Below are 24,938 nucleotides of genomic sequence, written 5' to 3' on the forward strand. Positions count from 1 at the left end.
GGTCTTCCTCTAAGATTTGGACTTTGTTTGCTTTAAAAATCATATTATGTATTAAATCCACTTTAACTTGATAAAATTATCATTTTGAGGCATGTTACCTCTTGATGTCACGGTATGGACACACATATCGATACATTATGTTGTGCTTGAGGGAATGATCCCAGCCTTTGAGTTGGGATAGTGTAGCTTCATTTCAGCACTGTAGTATGTAATGTGTTAGTATTCATTTATCCATTATTACAGATGTCAGTATATGTCCACTTCTTTTATGCCTTCTAGAGGCTCACGTCCATTGATAATTTCTCCAGAGCGACAAATAATAACTCTTGACATTTGAATAGTACCCCATAATAAGGCATGATTGGAACATTTGAACATGTCAATTCTGGATATATAAGGATCGTATTAGGCTTGTGCAAAGTCCACTGAGGTCAATATTAGATTGATGACCCATTTATATATTATACGTATAGTGGTATTGTATACTTTCTTATTGTCCCTAGCATACCTAATACTTACACTGATCCCCCTTTCCCTTCCTAGATTTGCCCTTCCATTTTAAAAATGTGCGAGTCATTTATATGGTTTGCACTCCTTTAGAACCCTGGCACTCGCTAAATCGATACATGTAACCTCATGCTCTCCAATATCGTTTGTCCTTCTTACAATAATACACAACCAAATATTCATACAAAATTTTGTGGAGAAGTTTTGAAGGTAAATATTGTCGTGAAGGTGCATAATTTGGGTTGCTCATATAGGGATAGGTTTGTTGGACTTAGCTCTTTTATCAATTTATTTATCCTGCAGACCTAGGGTGATGAATCATAAAAATTGAAAATAATGTTGATTGGTTCTGCAAGTTCATTCCTCAATACCACAAGTAAAACATGAAATTGAAAGTTCGCAAAAGTGATTATCTCTTTAAACTGCCTAAAGATTTGTCAAGATAATAAAATGCTTTAGAATCCTTAACTGTTAATTTTCCTTGCTTAATTTCTTTTTTCTTAGGTATTTTTCAGAACTTATTTGGCAGGTGAGGTGGTATTGAACATGGACATGGAATGATACAATACTGTCATGTTTTCATCATTCATTTGTTTATTTTATGGAATCATAGGGTGCAGTTTTGAATATTATGGTTATCGTATGTAATACATTGCTTCTTTTAGTATTGGTTATGCTGCTTCTTGAAATGATCATAGTTTTATGTGGCCCACCAATCACAACCTGTGTAATACCAAATCCCAGGTAATTATATTCTTCATGACTACTCTACTCTCTTCTCTATTTTACCATTTACTTTAGGGAGTTTTGATCTCGAGATGATGATTTATTCGCTATTCGATTCAATCCTTGATCCCACCTACTGTATGTCAGTTGGTATATTCTCCAAAAAATTTAATCACCAATTTGTGAGTTTGTGCGATGTGGTTAAGGGCCATCCATTTAGCCGATTTGTTAGTCTTCCAATTGCAACTATTTGAACTTTGAAGTATTTGAAGGTATGTAGGAACTGCTCTGTCAGCCTTGACTATCTGTGTATTATCTTACCATTATTTGGACTTTTAATAGTTGAACGGTCAATATTAAAAACCATCCTTAGTGGGTTTTCTGTATAACAAACATTATTAGTGTTGCATTTGTAGGAACCGTTATGGTTTCATGTAATGATTTACAAACCGCGAAAACCCATGCGCAGCGGAATAAAAGGGTTCTCACGATTTGGTTTAGAAACACACCTCTTAGATTAGCTGTGATAACTCTGAGAATCCAAGCTCTACGAATCAGCAACCTCTTGATCTTCTGTTGTATTCATATCCTTAGAATGGACGTTGTGTGGGCAACGATCTACCAACCCTTTCTTTATCTCTTTGCCTCTCTTTTTCAATCACAGAAATTGATTAATTTTGGCCAAGAAGAAATGTTTCTTTATATAGGCTACAACAGGGACCATGAGGAGAAATTAAGGTTAGGTCTCTTGATGGGCTTGGGCTTCCCATGTTCACCCAGAACACACGGCCCTAGTCCGTCAACAAATAGCTTATTCCACTAAAGGCCATTGTTGTGATAGGGTTATATACTAAAAACATTACTTTTGTATTAATTCTAATTCTTCATTTTTTGAATAAGAATCATATGGGCAAATGTTATGCATATTATATATGTTATTAGTTATATGCATGTGTCTAATACTTTATGTTGTAGATGATATGGTGTGAACACACAGAAGATCATATCATTAGTACCTTATAAAGTATAACTAATCATTCACAACCTAGATGGATTTGGACAAACCATTGGTACGGTTATAGTATAATCTGGTATTAGTCAATCTTGACTATAGGATTATACTAGTACACTTTGTGTGTATTGAACATGACCAAGTGAGGTTGTTTCTTCTTATACTGACTATATAAGAGAACAAACACCTCTGTTATTATGGATGTTTGTCCTCCTAATCCGGATATAATAATGGGCACTTACGTGCATTGTACATTACTTTAAATCATCAATGAGTGAGATTCATTTGTGAATCAACAAACTTGATGGATTGGGTAATGACATTGTATGTAAGATGTGATATTGATTATAGAAGGAATCTGTGTCCCGCAAGAAGTCAGGTTGATGATGTCCCCTTGAGGAGCTCAAAAAGATTATCATGTAAACCCTGCAGGTGGATTTATTCCGACATGACAATGAGGTTGAGTGGTACTACTTAAGGAAATAAGAAGTTGATTAATGCAGTTGTCAGTAACTTGACTTAATCAACGGACATTTGATATCTTAAACACGGGGAGATCAACAAGCATATAATATAGAGCCCATAAACGCTGACACGTAATTTGGGATTAGGGCGGTAGTGCAACAATGGCCTTTAATGGAATAAGCCATTTGTTGACAGACTTGGGCCGTGTGTTCTGGGCAAACATGGGAAGCCGAAGCCCGTCGGAGGCCAACCCTAATTTCTCCTCATGGTCCCTGTTGTAGCCTATAAATAGAATACTCTCTCTGGCCGAAATTTACTATTCACTAGATTAGAAAAAGAGGCAAGGAAAGATAGATCCAGAAAATTGGATCTAGCTTTGTGAGAAAGAAGGGGATTGGTAGATCGTTGTCCACACAACGTCTAATCTATTCTAAAGGAATACAACAGAAGATGAAGGGGTTGATTGTTGATTCGGATTCATAAAGCTTGGATTCTCAGAGTTATCAAAATCGGATTCAAAGGTATGTTTTCCAATCACAAATCGTGGACACCCATTGATTCTGCTGCGCGTGGTGTTCGCGGTTTGTAGAAATATTTGCATTCTGAATAATGGTTCCTATATGTTGCACTACCGCCCTAATCCCAAATTACGTGTATTACGTTTATGGGCTCCATATTATATGTTCGTTGATCTCCCCGTGTTTAAGATATCGAATGTCCATTGATTAAGTCAAGTTACTGACAACTACATTAATCAACTTCTTATGTCCTTGAGTAGTACCACTCAACCTCATTGTCATGTCAAATTAAATCCACCTACAGGGTTTACATGACAATCCTTATGAGCTCCTCAAAGGGACATCATCAACCCGACTTCCTGCGGGTCATGGATTCCTTCTATAATCAATAGCACGCCTTACATATAATATCATTACCCAATCCATTGAGTTTGTTGATTCACAAATGAATCTCACTCATTGATGATTTAAAACAATGTACAATGCACGTAAGTGCCCGTTATTATATCCGGATTAAGAGGACAAGCATCCATAACAACAGAGGTGTTTATTCTCTTATATAGTCAGTATAAAGAGAAACAACCTCACTTGGTCCTGTTCAATACACACAAAGTGTACTAGTGTAATCATGTAGTCAAGATAGACTAATACCAAATTATACTACAACCATACCAATGGTTTGTCCAAATCCATCTAGGTTGTGAACCTTTACTTATACTTTATAAGGTATTGATTATATGATCTTCTGTGTGTCACCACACACCATATCATCTACAACATAAAGTATGCATATAACTAATAACATATATAATATGCATAACATTTGCCCATATGATTTTCATTCAAAATATAAAGAATTAGAGTTAGTACAAAAATAATGATTTTAGTATATAACCCTATCAGCATTAATGAAATTAGAATTTTTGAAAAGTTATGTGTCAATAAATTTCTTTTGTGTACTGTGTTGGGTATTCTCTTTTTTTTCAAATCCTTCATGATATTGGTTTAATGGCTTTTAATAAGTATCCTGAGGACTAATAAATTATAATGTACAAGAGATTCCAACTGCGACCAAAACTTGGAATTATTCATACAAATAGGCCTGCTCAGCTGGAAAACCTCATGATTTTTTTTTATCACTAAAGTTCTTCACCTCTTGATGCACAAGTCAGCAACTTATCAATTTTTTAAGACAGTTTATGTTCAACCTAAGCTCGGAGTGATAAGTAATAAACGATATGTGAATCATAGGTAAGCTTGTGATAGGAGATTTGCAGGGCTCAACATCGGAACGTGAATCTTTAAGTGGTGTTGGTATAGCATGTGGAACTGGGATGCTTCAAAAAACAATGGAACTTTCACGACGTCCGCCTTAACAAATTGAAATCAAAGTTCTAGGTAACCCAGGTCATGGAGGTGCTAGGATAGTCTACATAGGTCATGATGCTAACTTAATTATTATCATGGTATAATGTCATAGTCATATTAGCATTGGTGGTTGCAGCTAGCAAGAATTGGAACAGAAAAAGGTTAGAAACTAACATTAGTGCAGTGGTGCGGTGCTTGCTTCTAACAAGATGTGCCTTGGAAGTTCTGAGCATGGTGGGAAAGACCTTAGGCTCAAATAACATAATGGAGGCTCACATGGACGTTTTGGGAATCATTTTTACGGCTCAATTTGTTACAGCTTTAGAGTGGCCTTTTAGACCGTACTATAGGTTTTGTTGATGTACTCTTAGTAGGCCCTGCTTCTAATGTTAACTTTATGATACCAATTTTATTATTATTATTTATAATATTGCTCACTTTTCTTGGGAAAGGAACATTTTCTAAAAGAATATTTCTCCTGCTTTTGGTTGTTTTTATTGTGTTGAACTCGATCACCATCTTACCTTTGAGAATAATTTTGTGATTGTTAGTCAATATGCGTTTGCTAATCTTACTTGAAAGTTGAAATAGATTTATATAGAAACAAAAATAACTGCAACAATTATTTTTCACATATGCTAATGCAACTTATTAAAATATCACTATAACTTTATGCAATCCGTGCCTCAGCACGGGAATTAACTAGTTCATTCAACAATGCATACATTGAGACCAAAACATGTATAACACCTAAGCAACATAACGTCTGTGTTTGGTTCGTGGAATCTAAATTCCTGGAAAATGGAAAAGGGCGATAAAGAATATTGAAAAAGAAAATATCGAAGTTGGAGAGAAGTTACCCCATATGCTCCTTCCATTTGAGGAAAGTTAACACCATTTTTTCATAAATCAAGCTGTTTTTCCTAATTACGATACCCTTAGAAAGAAATCTCTTGGATTTTATGGCCTCTTTCCCACGAATTACCATTTTTGCTTTCTATTTTCGCGCCTCTCTGTTCCCTCCCCATTTACATAATTTATGAATTTAAATTCCTTGAACCAAACACAACCAACTAGAATACACCCAAACAACATTGCTTCATATTAAATTAACTATAGGGGTGACAACACAATCCCATATTTTTATTTTTATTTTCAAATTTACAATAGAAGTGAATTTATTATTTTACTCCTATACGTAAACCTTTCTTCCGACACAGGGCCTACACATTTGACAAAAACAAATTTAAAATCACAAAATTACTATTTTACTTTTCAAAAGTAAAATAAATAAATAATAATAATAATAAATTGTGTAATTACGAGATTGCCCCTTTGACGTACACAGATTACCGTTGGTAAGGCAATGGATTCTTATAAGGAGTTAGATAGAGAAATAGATATATTCAAGCCCAATTGAGAATCTTGACGTTTGACCAAAGTATTTAACCATATTCAAGCCCAAATGAGTTTTACTTCCTCCCCAAGAATACGTCCTCTCCAAGAAACAGCCCATTCTAATCTTCTTCACAGAACCTTCCAGAATCAATTCCCTTTCTATCACAAAGAAGTTTCTAGTCACTCAACCATCTATAAATACTTCCATCTCTTATCTTCTCTCTGTCCACCAAATTCATCAAACCCCAAAGTAACCCTTACCACTTTTTCCCAATTACCTTCACTATGCCGATGAGATCAGCAGGCCCAATAACACAAGACTGGGAACCAGTAGTTCTACACAAACGCAATCCCAAGTCCCAAGATCTCCGTGACCCAAAAGCCGTAAACCAAGCTTTACGAACCGGCGGTTCAGTTTCAACGTTGAAAAAAGCAGACGCTGGTTCAAACAAGAAAACAACACAACCAGTAGTGAACGCGAGGCTGAAACGGTAGCACTAGACCGGGTTTCTACGGAAGTGAGACAAGCGATACAGAAAGCGAGGTTGGGTAAGAAGATAAGCCAGGCTGAGTTGGCGAAACAGATTAATGAGAGGCCTCAAGTTGTTCAGGAATATGAGAGTGGGAAAGCTGTTCCTAATCAGAATGTTTTGGGGAAAATGGAAAAAAGGTCTTGGTGTTAAGCTTAGGGGAAAATTGGTGGTAATTGATTTTGTGTTTGTAGGTAATGGTGGTTCTTGAATCTTGTTGATATTGCGTTGGTTGTTGTTGATAGTATGGCTAGTGTTTGTTGTTCTGTTTCTCGTCTAGAATTTCTGATACTCCCAATTTCACGAGTTTGAAATCGTTATATACCGTTGTATTCTGTCAAAGCCATGATTTAGTCAATAAAAATGGGCTCGTATGTGCGTATGTGTAGAGAAAACGATGTTTTTTTTTTTATCTGGTGTGAAGGGCGCGACCCGTGCTCAGTTTTCACTTGGGCAAGGCGTGACACGCGCTCATGAGGTTTTGGATTCTAGTGATTTAAGCGCAACCCGCGCTCTACTTTGCCTAGTCGAGGGTGCGACCGGCATTTATGAGTTATTTCAGCACGAATTTGTTTTTTTTCGGAAATTTCTGAAATAGTATAAATATAGGTTTTTTCTATAGAAATCTAACTTTTCCAAAACCAAAAAGATAGATTATAATAGAACAATTCTTTGTGAGTTGAGTATTTATTTTTTGTGAGTGGATTGAGAGAGTTGTAATATGTTACTCCAGACATCTAATAAAACTTGGAACTCGCAGTGTGGAAATAGGCAAATTGCCAAACCATGATATATTTCGTCTTGTGGTTTGTTTTTTTTTTTATATTAATTGTTTTACTTTATATGTTTGTTATTTGATATTGAGAAGTGTTGGGATATTGTTTGGAGGGTATTGAAGTCTTGTCTAATAAGAAGGATTGATCATTGTGTAGGATTGATCTATTGTAGTGGGTAACGTTGTTTCCGCAGTGTTATATTCACAACAATTGGTATTTTTGTTTTGGGTTATTGTGTGTAACTTTAAAGATGGCTCTCAATATGTCAAACGCAAGGTTTGAAGTAGATAAGTTTAATGGGAAGAATAACTTTGGAATTTGGCAAGTCCAAGTAAAGAACATCCTCATCCAATATGTCAAACGCAAGGTTTGAAGTAGATAAGATTAATGGGAAGAATAACTTTGGAATTTGGCAAGTCCAAGTAAAGAACATCCTCATCCAACAAGGTTTGCACAAGGCTTTAAAGGGGATTAAATCTAAGGCAGCGAATATGAGTAATGATGATTGGGAAGAGTTCGATCTTCAGGCTTATTCATCAATCCGGTTATGTCTTGCTAATGAGGTCATGTATAGTGTGATAGGAGAAAATATCGCTACCGATATTTGGCTCAAACTAGAGTCTATATATATGACCAAGAGTATGACGAATAAGATGTACCTTAAGAAACGTCTTTATCGGTACATGATGGTCGATGGTTCAACAATGCAAGAGCACGTTAGTGAGTTCCGTCGATGTCTAGCGAATTATTTGAATGTGGGTATGAAGATAGATGATGAGGATCAAGTGGCATTTTAATATTCTCCTTGCCAGAAAGCTATGAGCATCTAATGACTACATTTATGAACAGAGAAATCGTCGATCTTGACTAAATTCAGAGTGCACTTTTTTCTTATGAGTTGATGAAGAAGACACGTGTAGAGAATATCATTAATACAGGTCAGGGGCTAGTGGCAAGAGGAAATTCGTATGAACAGAATTCTACAAATAATGAGAATTCTAGGTCCAAATCAAAGAAGCCTTTAAAACATATACAGTGTTACAATTGCAATGAAAATGGACATTACGCAAGTAATTGTCCTCACCCGAAGAAAGAGAACAAGAGAGATGGTCAGAAGAAAGGTAAGGCAAAGATTGAGGCAAGTTATGCTTCAAGCTCTAAAGAGGATGAGTTCAGTCTCTGTGTGTCCACACAAGACTATATGACTGAAGGGTGGATTCTTGATTCCGGATGTTCCTATCATATGTGCCCGAATAGAAAGTGGTTTACTTCTTATGAGCCATTGATGGTGGTTCCGTTTTGATGGGTAATGATGTTGCTTGTAAGACGGTAGGAATTGGAACTATACGAGTCAAGATGTATGATGGTGTAGTGAGAACTTTAACCGATGTGAGACATGTTCCTAAGCTAAAGAAAAGTCTTATTTCTCTTGGTACCTTAGATTTCAAAGGCCATAAGTTTGTGGGTGAAAGTGGAGTCCTAAATATTGTTAATGGCTCTTTAGTTGCTATGAAGGTCAAAAACATGGAAACCTTGTATACTCTGATATGTAGTACGGTGATAGGCGATGTAGTAGTGGGTGCATCTAGAAATGATTCTGAGTGCACTAAGATATGGCATATGCGTTTAGGGCATATGAGTTAAAAGGGTGTGTCTGAGTTGTGCAAGCGAGAGTTCTTGAAGAATTTGAAAAAACCAAGTATGGAGTTCTGCGAGCATTGCGTCTATGGAAAGCAGTACAGAGTCAAGTTCAAGTCAAGCAAGCACACGACAACAGGTATCCTTGATTATGTGCATACGGATGTTTGGGGACCCTCCAGGGTGGCTTCCAAGGGAGGTAACCGCTATTATGTCTCATTCATTGATGATCATACTCGCTATGTGTGGGTGTATATAATAAAATTGAAAGATGAAGTGTTTGAGACATTTAAGAAGTGGAAGGCAAGTGTTCACTACACCATAACAGCCTATTTGTAACGGATATACATCTATTACAAAAAATATTAGTAACGATTATCTTGCGTTGACACAAAAATGTGACAAATATTACTAACGGATATTTGTAACACTTATTATCTGTTACAAAATTTACTAACGATTATAAAGTGTCACTGAAATTAATTTCAGTAATTGATACTTAACCGTTAGAATTCATTAGTAACGGTTACCAAATTTGTTTGTCCACTGTCACTAACAGATATAAACGTCACTTTGATTTTCTATTGCTAACGGTTCTGTATCCATTACTAACGAATTTCCATTGTATAAAAAAAATTAATTGGTGTCTCTGGCCCATTTATATATATGCCATCTGGGGATGCACGTACCTATTCCTACACCTTTTTTTACTCCACAATGTATCATTTAAGTTCTTCTATTCATCTATAACTCTAACAAACTCTAGTAATTAAATTCCTTCTATTCATCCACACAATGAAACGTAATGAAAAACAACAAAATATTCTAAATGCCCACGCCAACCAGAACAACTCTTTACACCTATCTATCAACACTAAACAAATAAGCAAAAACCAAACTTCTAGTTAAAGTGTTTATCAATTTTCATCGACAAAAAATTAAAACTAACGCAAAGAAACAATAACAGAGCTACATAAATGACTCCGCTGCATAAAAGCTTTGCATATTCATTCCACAATGGAAAAGCTTGAATACCACCTAGAAGGAAAAAAATGGAACACATGAACAATATATATATATCTATTCAGTAGATTACTTTAACAATAAACTAACAAACTATTTTCTAGTGTTATTTAAGTTAACTCTCTAGAACATAAGGGGTTTGGGCAATAGTGAGACTTTGATCTTAGGGCTTAGTGATTTAATTACTACTACTATTTGCTGATATCCTAATACTACTACTATCTGCTCTTATATTACTATTGTGCCATTGAAATCTATACCATGGCTATGCTATTGGCCGAGGCAGGTATCCCCACCCACTAGTATATAAAATAAGCAAAGGACTACAAAATGATTAAAAGAAAACTATACATTGAGAAAAAAACACACCATTGACTCCTGAAACTTAGCTCCAAGATAGTCGCTGGTAGCTCGGAAACGGTTATCCATAAGCAAATAATATGCAATGGTGGCCTGAAAAGGTTTTAACAAATTACACCAATGAAGTGGAAAAAATATCAAGATCGCCATGAAACATCAGATAGTACCTCATTTTGTACTCTCATCGCAAAAGAGATTCAGTTAATTGACTCCTGTCAAATCCCATCTTAATCACTTCCAGGAGAATGTCTTCATCAATCTGAAATTACATAAATTATGGCAAAAAAATAACATCAGGATTACACAGTGACTCAAACAAAGGTAAACAACACAATCAGATCTATCGGCAATGGACCACTACATAAGCCATCCAAAGAAAATTTATGAAAACTTCTCGATTGGGTTTGAGTAAAACAAAATCCAAATGAGATTTACAAATACTAAGAATGATTTCAGTATTTGATAAATTTAACAGATAGTCGTCAGAGTACAGTATTACATACTTTACAGTCACAATTGACATTTCTAAAATATATAGGATAAAACTTCAAAACAATATATGGAAGTTTATGCTACAATGCTCTACAACAACTTATATGTGTCATAACAAATTGCACCGAAGAACTTTGTGATCATAAGACAAGCTTAAACAACAATTCCAAACATTAAATCAACACCCTGGAAACAAAAGCGAATTCGCAGATATCCATCCAGAACTAGCAGTAGTATTAGAATATCAGCATCAATTAATTGCATTCAAACAAATGATCATACCATTCATTTTTTCAGCTACAACAAACTATAGCAAGCCAAATTCAGATGCATACCAATCAACCAATAAAAAGTTACTAATAAAATTTCATATTAATAAACGTACTCTGCGCCTAAATCTCTGTTAGTCCTAGAACGAACTCTCATAACATGTGAGTGAACCTCACACGAAACACGGTACTGCATCTTAGCATAAACCCCTAACCAAATTCAAGGCATCATTAGAAATCAGTCTATCAAATCAACAAAAAAAGACATGCACAAAACCGATAGAGCAGCAATTTCATAACCAATATAAAATACCTTTTTTTTAGTAGTGATGAGCTAAGCTAGATCTCTGGAAGGCTCTACGTTTGTTGTTGAGCTTTCGGAATCTAATTGGTGCTAGACCAATAGAGTGTTGTTACCCTGTATGAAGCAAAGAAATTTGATTGAGCTATGTTTTGATGCTTGAGATTGAGCTTAGTTGTACTCTTAAAGAAATTCATTTGGAACTCTATAAAATCCTGACAAAAAATAAGATTCCACACATAATCTTGGCACATAATAATCTATCACCTTGGACCTAAAAAAGACGAATGATCCAAATTACAAAAACAGAGAACTTAGAAGACTAAACTAAGGTAGATAGGTAAAAAGAAATAGAATTTGATACATAAGGAAAAAACATACATAAAGTATGTACTATCTATTCTATGCACGTTGTACTACCTGATAGGTAACTGCAGGCCATTCCTTTTTTACTTCTCTATTTCCAGCCACTGCAGGCCATACTCTATTTCATTTACCAAGCAAAACTGAAGAAGAGAGTGGAGAGAAACAGGAAAAGAAGAAAAAAAAAAGTGGGAGAGGAGAAGTGAAATGAAGAACATAAAAAGAGAGTGGAGAGAGGCTGGAGAAGAAAAAGAAAAAAAGTACGAGTGTAGGAACGTACCTTGAGAGTGGAGAGAAGACCTGGAGCGCTGGAGTGGAGGCGTGAGATAGTTGAAAGTGAGGAATGATCATCAGTAAAGCTCCCTTAGACATTACAACCCAATGAACTGCTCCCATTCCTATTGAGAATGAAAGTTAGAACATAAGTAACTTTAGCACCAGCACCTTCAAATAGAACGAAAGAGCAGCTATCATATAGTAGAGGACCACCTTGTTCTAGAAGTTTACAACACAACTCCAGTGACTAAAAACATAGCTTAAGTAAGAAATGATAATTCAAGTGCAATTATACGACGAATGCATTTATTTTTCAAACATGCCATTTGGTGGAAGAAGGATCGACATTTAGTGTCCATTTAGTGAGTCCAAGAGGTAATGAAACTAACACCAGTTGACAACTCAGTTTCTACTTTCTACTTTTATCTAGTCCTTGATGTTAAAAGTAATTGTTTAGTGTCTCCCCTTACTCCACATTTCACCTTCAGATGGAAATAAGAATATATACAACTCATTAGCTACAGATTTCAGACAGAAGGCTAGAACTGAAGTTCTGGAAATCAAGTTAAATATTTATACAAAGAGTGTTGAACCTACAGTGAAGGTCCTTGTTGCAACAGAAATGCCTTCATCAGGGACAAACAAACCATACAATAGAGCCATGTGCACAACAGTGAAATAAGCAGAGAGTCTTCTCGCGATAAAAAGCAAAATCATAACCGAAGAGAACAATATTGTTAACGCAACACATGTGAAACTTACCAATAATGTTAAAGCAATATTCTTCAGCAATGACATTTCTGATTTAACGACATCACCACGCTTGAGCCAAATCTCACATAATGCAGCCAACAGATATGCTATTGCGATTCTCTAAAGGAAACAAATGCTTGTTCATCAATATATTTCAAAGGAAACAACACACCATACACATTAACAATATGAATTCTTTTATCTATCCCTTCCATTCGCAGGAAGTTCTCCCTTAAAAACCCTGGTATCAGGATGATAATATATATATCTCCCCAGAGACGAGAAGCAAATTTTGTGACATCAAATGGGATCCCATGGAGCTTAACATACAGCTTGTCAAATGAATGCAGTGTGAAAGACTAGCCTGCGTTTGCACTTGCAAAACAAACATTTCCACCTACGGTATGAATGGCCTCGATGCCTCCAGCAGTCGCAGCGGCAGAGATGTGGTTAGATCTTTAAATGCAATGAATTTGGGCACATTAATTAGAAAACAGAAAAAGTATTATCTATCCTATGTAGGTTGTCCTGGCCAAATCCAACTCCAACTAAGATAAAAAAAAATGTGCTCAAAATCAGTGCATCCCCGAAAGCAGCATCACCAGACAAGTAGCTAGCATTCTCGGAACACCCTCAAGGCTATTTCAACATGAGTAGTAGGTGCACTGTCTTCTTCAATCATATTTACAACCCCCTATTTGAATCAGCTATAATAACTATTAACCAATGAATTAAGACTACCACTAAGAAATCAGTTTGAATAACATCCACCATATTATTTAATGCACTGGACAAAATTCTGCATATTAGTTAAGACATTGGAAATGAGACCTGCACTTATTCCACATGCACAAAGAATGGAAGCCTCATTTGGAAACCAATTGGAAGAAAGTATGTTGAAGCTCTTGAAGGAAAATAAACACTAAAGTTACAATAGACTAAGAAGGAGGGTCGTTACTAAAGAGAAAATAATCAAAGTATTCTATAGACTATATATCCTAAAAAAGCATTGAATCATTCATTAACCAACATGTTACAGTTTAAGTGTTTAGAGGATTCTAGTTTGAATCTTAAGAAATTAAAACAAGCTTTACTGTACAGAGTAAACAACATCAAATAATTCCAAAGGACTAAACAAAAGTAACAAAATAAAGCTTCAACAAGTCAACACAAGCAATTTGAACAGAGTTCTCTAGGATCTTCTACCACTTTGATGCCTCACCCCCTTGATTAGATTATTGTTAAAAGAATATCCTTATTTAATAAGTTCTGTTACAGCAACAAAATAGCAAACGAAGATCAAAAAGTCAAATGTTAGTTCAAAATCTAAAGGATTTAACTGTGTGTCGCATCAACCATACGTCCATACTATCCGCTAGGCAAAAGAAAAACAAACAAGACCACTATATATCAAGGTCCGAACATCCCAAAAGAAATGTAAGGGGAAAACAAGACATGACCCTTGCTTAACTAGCACCAACACTGCCCTTGTCCTTCTATTAACTTATAAGCAGACTTGCTGTTCTACTATGAAATCTACTGGTCACTGTAAAAACACATTAATCATACACACTAAAATACTCAATGCTCTCATGCAATGTAGTCAAGGCTCGCGCCTAGGCGCGCTTAAAGCGCAAGGCGCACTTTTAGTGCCTCGCCTTGACCAAGGCGCGAGAGGTAACATAAGGCACTTTTGTCGAGGCACGAGGCACACAAGGCGCGCGCCTTATCAACTTTTACAGTTTTTTCGTTTTTTTTTACAATTTTTGCTATACGTAACACATTTACACTCGATCCAATTGTTGTATGATATAAGAAATTATGCAAATTTAGTAAGTTTCATTATGGAGTACACTTTAAACTTAATTTTGACTAGTTTTTGTTAAGTTGTATGGATTGAGAGAAGACACAAAAATGGATTAAATTTTAAATGAAGTTTTATGGGATTCTAAAATTGAATCACATGTTCTATTTTATGAAGAACTCATTTGACTCAATTCTATCGGTTCATTATTTTAGTTTATTGAAGTTGAGCTAGATTGTATTGAGAGATATGAGTTTTATTTTGCTCTTTACTTATTGCTTAAGATTTTTCTTTTAAATGACTACAATGGTTTTATGTTTACAATCACATAAAATTAATTTTAGAGTTTGGCTAAGCAAATCAGTGATAATTCATGTCATATTTAATATTTATTTTATTTTTTATTTGATATATCTATTTTTTTATTACTACTTCACTTTTAATTTAATCACCACGCCACACGCCGCCTTGCGCTTAAGGCACAAGAGGGTGTTGCGCCTTAGGTGCGCTTTAACGCCTTTACTACACTGCTTTCATGCAAGAACAACAAAAACAGTTATTACATTCAAGTATAATCATCAACGGAATAGAGTAAAAAATAGACACGTTCGACGGCTCAGTAAATAGTGTTTACTAATTAGCGTTTACCCATGACGGAACCATGTTGCACCTTAACCTCAGGCTTAAGCATTAAACAAGCCATGGTAGTACTTAACATTTAAAAATAGCTAATTAATCAAATTCGCTTGACAACAAGTTCAGCTTTTAGCCTATTACCCTATATGTTCGGCATTGTTAAAAAAATATTGTGTTTCTAACACCTAAAGTTTTTTGTTTCACACTTCCTCGAATACTCTGTGTTTGTCTATATGAAATTAATGCACGGAACCATATTCCTAAAAACAATTTTGCTCCTTGTTCATAATAATTCAGTTACTCAATAAAATTTCGGTAATATTCATGTTGGTGAAGTAAATTTTTCTATCTTTCTAACAACAAAATCAATAAAAACTTTAACCTGCAAACAATAGATAATATGAAAAATACCAAACCAGGAAATAATCGCACAAAATTTGAGATTAACAGTTTAAATTGTACTGAAGAAATAAGCGCAAACAACAAATTAAATGAAAAACTATACCTTGCGTGAGACGATTGTTCCTGCAATTGGGGAGAGAGTGCGTGTCTCGCTTGTTCTTGAAAAAGGAATTCACTCAATTGCAAAGAGGAAGAAGACAATCAACTAACCTTGTATGTTTAGATTCTTTTACCAATTACAATATCTTATTTTCAAAGAGCTACTGGTACTACTTCAACGCCGATTTTGAGTGAAGAAGAGAGATTCATGGGAGAGCTAAGAGCAAATAATCCCTACTGGTATTATTAAACTTGGAAACCCTAGCAGCACAAGTGAAGAGGGAGATAGAGTTGTGGGAGAGATAGAGCCACACAAGAGAAATTACCTGTGAAGCATATATGGAACGCAGGCTTTTTGTTTGTGAGTTGGTTTTTTTAACTAATTGAGTGTGTGCAAGGATAGAAATAATCAAAACAATCACATAAATGCAAGGTATTCATAACAGTTCCAGTGGAAATGTCACACAATGTTCCATCCAATCATCCACACATGTATTCTTTAAAGTAAACATCACAAAAAGTATGTCAAAAAACTTTTGTGACGGTCTAGGATACAAATATGACAAAAACTCTTTCAAAACAGTCACAAAAGGCCTATTATGTACTAGTGTCCCTTAGTCCCCTTTAAAACCATGTTCTCTATCTTAAATTATAATTTAATATCTACGTATATGTGACTTCAAACAACAGCAAGACCATTTCTTATCCTTATTAATAAGTAGTTAATGCCATTACATCAAGACAAGCATACCAACACTAAAATTACATCAGACTGTTACCAACATAGAAAGTTCATTTTCTTAATGTATACTTGTAAAGCATTGGGTTTGCCAATGCATGGAATTAACTAAAACCATAAAAAGAATAACATTGACTTTGTTTTGTAAGATACCTGGATTCCACTCATAATCTGCTTGATTCTCTCTACATCCAAGTATCCAACAAAGGAGCATATAAGAAACAAAAGAAATACATAGTTTAGAGTAGACAAGATAAAATGGTTAGCAAATTAAATTGCTGAAAAGGGCGAATGCACAACAGTTCAAGAGTACACTTAAAACTAAGTACATGATGCTTATAAGTGTCAGGGAACTTCCCTGGTATAGAAGGCGCTATTTTATACTTGAGTCTGAGATATATACAAAAGAAACTTAAACGCTTACGTGACTAGCCAAACTTTGTAGAGCTGAAAAGAGAAGCCTCCATTTCTTCCTGCAATTAATGTTCACACGGTCATATTCAAATAGGTATATCATAACATAACGTTATTACATTTCACTGATAAAGTGAAAGACTAAAATAAAAACCTGGGAATAAGATCGAGATTGAGGGCCATCAGTCTTCTATTCCAATTTCTGAGTTAGCATTATCAACTCCAAGTTCATTAGCATCAGGTTCTATTGGAGCTTCAAGTGGCTACCCCAATGCGACTTCATTCAAACGTTAGTTATCTTATCAAGGCAATTCAACCGCAACTTCCATGTTCAGAAATTGTTTCTGGAATTTTATCAAATAAATCATAGACACCTTACACCAATGCCAGACTCTTCTTCAACAACTCAAGTCTAAATGCAAGAAACCTCAAAGAACACACTGAATCATAAACCAGAAAACAAAATTATATAGCTTATTACCCAAACTTTGAGTTACCCTTGGTGACAAAATCAACGACTGCTTCTTTGATATTTAAGATGATTTGATAACTTAAGAACATAGATCAATTATTACTTTAGTAAATCTGAAATCAACATTGATCAAAAATCAAAACCCTAGATAGTTTATTGGAAAGGGAGGAAGAGAAGATGAACAAGGAGAAAAGGAGGGGGGAAGAGAAGTCGGACGACTTAGCCACAACACACTCCTGTTTTCTTTTTTCTTTGACTTCTATAATTCTATTTTAATTTGGGTTGGGTTTGGAATTTAGATGAGCGCGAGACCATAAAAAACTCCCGCTTAAGTTTCTGCTTTTTTTTCAATGTGATTTATTTTTTCTTTTTTAACAAAGTGATTTTTCCTTTTTCTGTAACACATGAGCAAACGTCACAAAACATTAAAAGAAACGTTACATAATATTACCAACGGATACTTGTATTGCTAACGGATTTTAAATGTTTTAAATTACCTAATGGATGTATATGTGTTACTAATGAAAATTCTCATTGGTTGCAAATTAGCCCAAATGGTGTAGTGGTTGAGAATCGCACAGATAAGAAGGTCAAGACATTACGGTCTGGCAATGGTATTGAGTATACCTATGAACCTTTCCAAGAGTTTTGTGCGCAACAAGGAATTGCCAGACACTGGACTGTCAGGGGCACGCCACAGCAGAATAGAATGGCAGAGAGGATGAATAGAACCTTGCTTGAAAGAGCGAGATGTTTGTTGTCTAATGTCAGTTTAGGCAAAGAGTATTGGGCAGATGCAATGTCCATGACGTGTTACCTGTACAATAGGTTACCCGTACCAGCTATAGATTGCAGGACACCTTATGAGGTGTGGTCAGGTAACCCAGCTGATTATAGTATTTTGCTAGTGTTTAGATCTACAGCTTACTACCATGTAAGAGAAAGCAAACTAGATCCTAGAGCTAAGAAGGCCATATTCTTAGGCTTCGCAAATGGGTAAAGGGATACAGATTGTAGTGTCTAGAAGACCACAAGTTCCTAGTTAGTAGAGATGTTACCTTTGATGAGACTTCCGTGTTATCGTTCAGTAAGCCGGAAGTAGCTGGGCAGAATGGTGAGTATATAGAAGTTCAAGCTACTGAGTTTGAGTTGTCTAATGCAGCAGATGACTGGTTAGATCATGATAAGGTACCAAATCATGCAACCACACAGCAACAGGAAGAAGAGCAAGAGCATCCGCAACTTGTAGTGGCTGACCCTAGGCCAAAGAGATAAGTTAAAGAAGTGCACAAGTATGGGCACGAGAAGCCGGTGAAACACTATGGTCAGGTGGATTTAGTTGCATATGCACTAAATATCGAAGATGATGATCCAGATAGCTTCAAGGAAACTGTCAGAGATACTCATTATAGAGATTGGTTGGTAGCTATGCAAGCAGAGATGGAATCCCTTGATAAAAATCACACATAGGACCTAGTTTTATTGCCAAAGGGCAAAAGGACTATCGGCAGTAAATGAGTGTTCAGAAAGAAAGAGGTCCTTCCAGAGTCCGACAGTACTGGGTACAAGGCAAGAGTTGTAGCAAAGGGTTTTTCACAGAAGGAAGGAGTCGACTACAATGAGGTATTTTCCCCGGTGGTTAAAAATACGTCCATTCGTGTGTTATTGAGTTTAGTTGCTCACTTCAACTTGGAGTTAGAGCAATTTGATGTGAAAACTGCTTTCTTGCATGAGGACTTGGAGGAAGAGATCTATATGAGACAACCTGAAGGGTTTGTCGTTGCTGAGAAAGAAGATCATGTATGCAAATTGAATCGATCACTGTACGGGTTAAAGCAATCGCCTAAGCAATAGTACAAACGCTTTGACACGTTCATGATGCAACATGAGTACACCCGAAGTAAGTATGATTGTTGTGTTTACTTTCGTAGGCTTCGTGGTAATAACTTCATCTATCTCCTGCTTTATGTAGATGACATGCCTATTGCTTCCAAAAGCATGGTGGAGATAGACAAGTTGAAATCTCAACTTAGCTCTGAGTTTGAGATGAAAGACTTAGGTGGAGCCAAGAAGATACTGGGCATGGAAATTGACAGAGACAAAAGTAATAATAGACGGATAGTTGTATCTCAGAAGAAATTCCTTCAGAAAGTCCTTTTGCGTTTTGGTATGGAGAATGCAAAGTCGGTTTCTACGCCTTTGGCTGGGCATTTTAGGCTTTCAGCTAAGTTCTCTCCTAGTTCAGTGGAGGAACAAAAGCATATGGCACATGTTCCTTATGCTAATGCAGTAGGCAGTTTGATGTATGCTATGGTGTGCACACGCCCAGACATTTCACAGGCCATTAGTGTTGTAAGCAGGTATATGGCTAATCCTGGGAAACAGTATTGGGAGGTAGTGAAATGGGTATTAAGGTACTTGATGGGTACCTTGGATGTAGGATTAGTTTATGGTGGAGGCACTTGTTATGTCAGTGGATATGTGGATTCAGATTATACAGGTGATCTAGATAAACGACGATCGACTATTGGTTATGTATTTATGATGCATGGTGCACCGGTTAGTTGGAGGTCTATGCTACAGGCTCCAATTGCTCTATCTACTACTGAGGCAGAGTATATGGCAGTGGCAGAGGCAGTGAAAGAGGCATTATGGCTTCGAGGTCTTCTGGATGATATGGGTATTGAGCAGAACAGTGTTGCTTTGCATTGTGATAGTCAGAGTGCTATTCATTTGGCAAAAAACCAGGTTCATCATACTCAGACCCAAGCATATTGATGTCTATTATCACTTTATACGGGATGTCGTTGAGGATGGTGATGTTGCAGTTAAGAAAGTGGACACCCATGACAATCCTGCTGATATGCTGACTAAGGTTGTCACCGGAGTTAAGTTCCAACACTGTTTGGACTTGCTCCAAATCCTACATACTTGATAGAGTCCTTTGTGGGCATGGCCCTTAGGGGCAGATAGACTACGAGTTTCTATGGATGTGTTCTTGCTGGATGTGTTCGGCTCGGTTTTATGTGTTAAAACCTCACCGAGGTGGAGAATTGTAGAGAAAATGATGTTTTTTCTATCTGGTGTGAAGGGCGCGACCCGTGCTCATTTTTCACTTGGGCAAGGCGCGACCCACGCTCATGAGGTTTTGGACTCCAGTGGTTTAAGCGCGACCTGCGCTCCACTTTGCCTAGTCGAGGGCGCAACCCGCGCTCATGAGTTATTTCAGCACGAATTTGCCCTTTTTCGGAAGTTTTCTGAAATGGTATAAATATAGGTTTTTTCTGTAGAAACCTAACTTTTCCAAAACCAAGAAAGAAAGAGATTATAAGAGAGCAATTATTTGTGAGTTGAGTGTTCATTCTTTGTGAGTGGATTAAGAGACTTGTAATCTGTTATCTCGACATCTAGTAAAGCTTGAACTCGCGAAAAGTGGAAGTAGGCAAATTGTCGAACCCACGATATATCTCGTCTTGTAGTTTGTTCTTCTTTTACATTAATTGTTTTACTTTATATGCTTGTTATTTGATATTGAGAAGTGTTGGGATATTGCTTGGAGGGTGTTGAAGTCTTGTCTAGTAAGAAGGATTGATCCTTGTGTAGGATTGATCTATATGCAAATTTCCACAGTGTTATATTCACAACACTATGTGATCCAAAATTATGTAATTTTAGCTTAGTTCATGCCTTTGAATCTTTGATAATTTGGTCGGTGGAAATTCAATCAAAGCAAATACTGATAAACATATATTGAGAACATTTTATTCCATACTATAGTACGTACTGCTGCAAAATTAGCTTTTTCAATGAGTTTGCCATGGCAATATAATTTGTACCAAAATAAAAACATGGCACACAATAGTCCATTTGATGCCAGCCAATATTTTGTTGACTATCACATGGTGGCATTCTATGAAATTCTAGAATTTGTTAACCCAAACTTCGTCATCTCAATCAGATTTTTCGTCACCAGACTCAGATTCTTCATCAAGATAATCTATATGTACGTACTGTGTACAGCCATCCACACCAGCAGTAATATGGAACTCCCATATCCAGGTCCTTAAAATCAAATGAATAATCTGGAAGCACTACTAGAACACCCGGCAGAGCTTTGAGCTTATTTCAAGTATCTATGTCAATTTCGGCAGATGGAGGCCTTAACCAAGCCATGTAAATTTTCTTTTTTGCTTCTTCTTTACTTCTAACAACCTTCGCTAATATTTCAAGATATAGTTGAAGGAAGTTTGGTTCCTTGGGAAATGGCTTCCTTACATTGATTATCCAATGATCATAGTTCCATTTGGAGTTACGTTCAGAAAGAAAATGATAACTGAAGATATTATCAAAAAAAAAAATTTTTGGCTAAGTCAAGATATTATCAATTTGGTATTCTAGTTCTTCGGAACAAAACGGGCGTTGAATTTCACATTAGGGTCCCTTCTAAAGGGGTTCTCTACAAACATGAATGTATGGGTCGTATTCATGACCTAGGAGGTTAGTGGCAACAATGGGACCGATGCGGTATAGTATGGGGGAACAGGTTGCATGGGATCAGATCCGCGGTATCCTAACTGCTCTGGAATTGCTGCGAGACGTGGACAGAGGGAGAGCGGAATCATAACTGCAAGATAACTGCCGCGATACATGGGAGAGAGAAGGGAGAATAGATAAAAGAGGATCGAGGGACCAGAGGAAAATAGGGGAGAAGAGAAGAGAGATAAAAAGGGCCAGGAGAGAGAATGAAAGGAAAAAAAAAGAAAAAGAAAAATACAGAGAGAAAAGTAAGGAAGAGGACAAGTAATCACATAGGTTGTAATAGTGGAGCATACATTTGGCACCGTCTGTGGGGACATGAAGAGAAAATGGCTACGGTAGTGAAGAGAGGAGTAGGGAGACCTAAGAAAGCAACGGTGAGAGAAACTATCGAGGAAATAGAGAGTACTGAAGAGGAAAGGATAGGAGAGGAAGAAAGGGTAGGAGAGGAAGAAGGGGTAGGAGAGGAAGAAGTATCTAACCTGGCAGCGGACGCTGCCAGACTTCTTCAGGAAGAGATAGTTAGGCTACGGACGGAGAATGACGAGTTAAGGAAGGAGAGAGAGGTTACGCAGGTTGAAAGGGGTCGGGGTGATCATCCTTGCAGCGAAGTAGAGGGAGAGAATGAGGAATACCCGCAACAAGAACCTGAACCAACGGTGGGTATCACCTTGGAGGTAGTACAGGCTATGATTGAGAAAGATAGGGAGAGGAATCGCACCGCAGAAAAAGTGAACCAGAGCGCTACGCAGAAGGAGGTTGCAAGCCTCAACAAAAATCCACTGGCAGATTCGATATGGAATTCGAAAGTGCCTAAGAGATTCTCCCAGCCCAGGTTTGAGAGGTATGATGGAAGGGGAGACCCGATGGATCACCTGCACCATTTCTGACAATAGATGCCGTTATGGCAGGAGAATAAATATGATGGGCTTCGTTGCATGATGTTCCCCGCTAGTCTAAAAGGGGGAGCCTCAGATTGGTATTACAGGTTGGCTTCGCAGAGCATCAAAAGATTTGAAGAACTGGAGCACGCATTTGTTGACCACTTCATACACCAGAAAAGAAGGGTGGTTGACATCGCAGCTCTATTCAACATAAAACAAAGATCGGCAGAGTCCTTGAGAGAGTTTCTGTGTAGGTTCAAGGAGGAGACATTGAGGGTGGAGAATTTAGAGGAACATGCCGCGGTCATAGCTTTCCAGCACGGCTTGAAGGCGGGAACTAGAGTTCATGAGTCAGTTTCCAAAATCGAAATCACTTCTCTACACGCTCTGTATCCCAAAGTAGAAAAATACATACGCTACAAGGATATAATGCAAAGAAATGCAAAGGAGCATAAGAGAGCAGGGAAGGCAGTGCAAGCCGTTGACCGCGATGACCGCAAGGGAAAAAGTAGAGTAGAGGAAATAGAGAAAGGAACGTACAGAGGAGAGAGCCGAGGTCCGGATAGGACGGGAGACCGCGGCCGAAGGGAGATCAGAGAGAGGAAGCCGTACAGGGAAATCGAGCAGACTCCGCTCAACAAGCCCCTAGAGGAAATCTTGCCGTTGATTAAGGGACAACAGTACTTTGAGGGTCCGTGGAGTACGCCAGTGGAGATAGAAGGGAAGTCATTCTGTGCCTATCATAAAATCAGGAATCACGCCACTAATGAATATTACGCCTTGAAATGGTTGGTGGAGAGAATGATTGAAAAAGGGATGCTTAGGGAGTTTGTCGCAGAGGTTCACCAAGCCGAGAGAGTGCCAGCTACGGCTAGAATTTTAGGTACCATCAATGTCATCTTTAGTAGGGAAACCCTGGGAAGAAATGCACACCGAGAAAAGATGAGAAAGACAGCAAGTTTACAACAAGTGAATGAGGTGGTCAGCATACTGCGGCTAGTGCGCGGAATCACAAAGGGTGATGAAAGCATAAGGTTCACCCCGAAAGACTTAGAGTCAGTAATTTCTCCGCATGAGGATGCATTGGTGATCACTATAGCGATGGGCAATTATCTGGTAAAGAAGGTGTTAGTAGACTGCGGCAGTTTAGTGGACTTGTTGTTTAAGGGGGCAATGGAGGAGATGAATATTGGAAAAGATCAGCTACAAGCGCCTCAAACTAATCTTTATGGGTTCAACGGCAGCATGACAGATCCCATGGGAGAATTGATGCTACCGGTTATAGCCGGTCCGACAACGGTGTTCACCAAATTTATGGTGGTGGATTCAAGTTTCCAGTATAATGCCATCCTGGGGAGAAAATGGATCCACAAAATGAAGGTCATCCCATCGATATTTTACCAAGTGATCCGCTTTCCTACTAATGGGGGGACATATGAAATAAGGGGGGATCAAGTAGCAGTGCAGAATATCCATCAAGTGACTGTAAAAAGTCTGGTCCGCGGAACAAAAGGAGAGGGGGCATCACACGAAACAGGGTCAGCATAGCAATTATAGGAGACAGGGAAACAGGGGGGTATGAGCCTCCACTAGGACCGAAAACGTTGGATGAGTTGGAGGTAGTGAACCTTGGGGTGGGAGATGAGGAAAAGTTTACCTCGATTGGAGCTGACTTGCCGGAGGAATGGAAATGTAAGTTGGTACAGTTTCTAACAATTAACACTGATATATTTGCATGGGTAATCGAGGACATCACAGGTTTGGATCCAGATTATGTTTGTCATCATTTGCATATGAATGAAGATACTAAGCCAGTGCGACAAAAGATGAGAAGCATAAGGCCCAAATATACTGAAGGGATCCGCGAAGAGGTTATACGACTGAAGGGGGCAGGGATAATAAAGGAAGTGGAATTTACAAAATGGTTATCTAATGTGGTCGTGGTACCGAAAAAGAACGGCAATGTTAGAATGTGTGTCGACTTCACAGACGTAAACAAAGAATACCCGGAAGACTGTTACCCAAAGCCCCGGGTGGATGAGTTAATTGATAGAATGGTAGGATACAAGGTGTTCTCCTTCATGGATGCATCGATGGGATACAATCAGGTCGTGATGTTCGGGCCGGATCAGGAGAAAACCACCTTTGTGGTGGAGGGTGGTACTTATTGTTATACC

The 24,938-nt window shown here is 37.5% G+C and overlaps 1 protein-coding gene, 2 long non-coding RNA genes and 1 pseudogene across 6 annotated transcripts; 2 read left to right on the plus strand and 2 right to left on the minus strand.

Moving 5' to 3' along the window:
* The first annotated feature begins 5,680 nt into the window (after window positions 1–5,680).
* LOC147511031 (multiprotein-bridging factor 1c pseudogene) lies at window positions 5,681–7,316 on the plus strand (annotated as a pseudogene). Its single transcript, XR_015219167.1, has one exon. The product of XR_015219167.1 is annotated as a multiprotein-bridging factor 1c pseudogene (transcript).
* Window positions 7,317–10,510: 3,194 nt separating this feature from the next.
* Window positions 10,511–16,242, minus strand: LOC147511032 (uncharacterized). Of its 3 annotated transcripts, XR_015219170.1 has the most exons (7): window positions 15,721–16,242; window positions 12,785–12,895; window positions 12,027–12,144; window positions 11,804–11,889; window positions 11,396–11,500; window positions 11,199–11,292; window positions 10,511–10,580 (listed from the first exon to the last, which is right to left on the minus strand). It is a non-coding gene; the product is annotated as an uncharacterized LOC147511032 (long non-coding RNA). The 3 variants fall into 3 exon arrangements; XR_015219169.1 differs by lacking the exon at window positions 11,804–11,889; XR_015219171.1 differs by lacking the exon at window positions 11,199–11,292.
* Window positions 16,243–16,351: 109 nt separating this feature from the next.
* Window positions 16,352–17,551, minus strand: LOC147511033 (uncharacterized). The gene is made up of 3 exons (XR_015216911.1): window positions 17,024–17,551; window positions 16,880–16,928; window positions 16,352–16,640 (listed from the first exon to the last, which is right to left on the minus strand). It is a non-coding gene; the product is annotated as an uncharacterized LOC147511033 (long non-coding RNA).
* Window positions 17,552–22,773: 5,222 nt separating this feature from the next.
* LOC147511034 (uncharacterized) lies at window positions 22,774–24,309 on the plus strand. Its single transcript, XM_086598335.1, has one exon. It carries the CDS (start codon window positions 22,774–22,776, stop codon window positions 24,307–24,309), a length of 1,536 nt encoding a protein of 511 aa, XP_086454461.1.
* Window positions 24,310–24,938: the final 629 nt, after the last annotated feature.

The sequence above is a fragment of the Coptis chinensis genome, chromosome 3, assembly GCF_015680905.1.
Source record: "Coptis chinensis isolate HL-2020 chromosome 3, ASM1568090v1, whole genome shotgun sequence".
Classification (NCBI taxonomy): Eukaryota; Viridiplantae; Streptophyta; class Magnoliopsida; order Ranunculales; family Ranunculaceae; genus Coptis; species Coptis chinensis.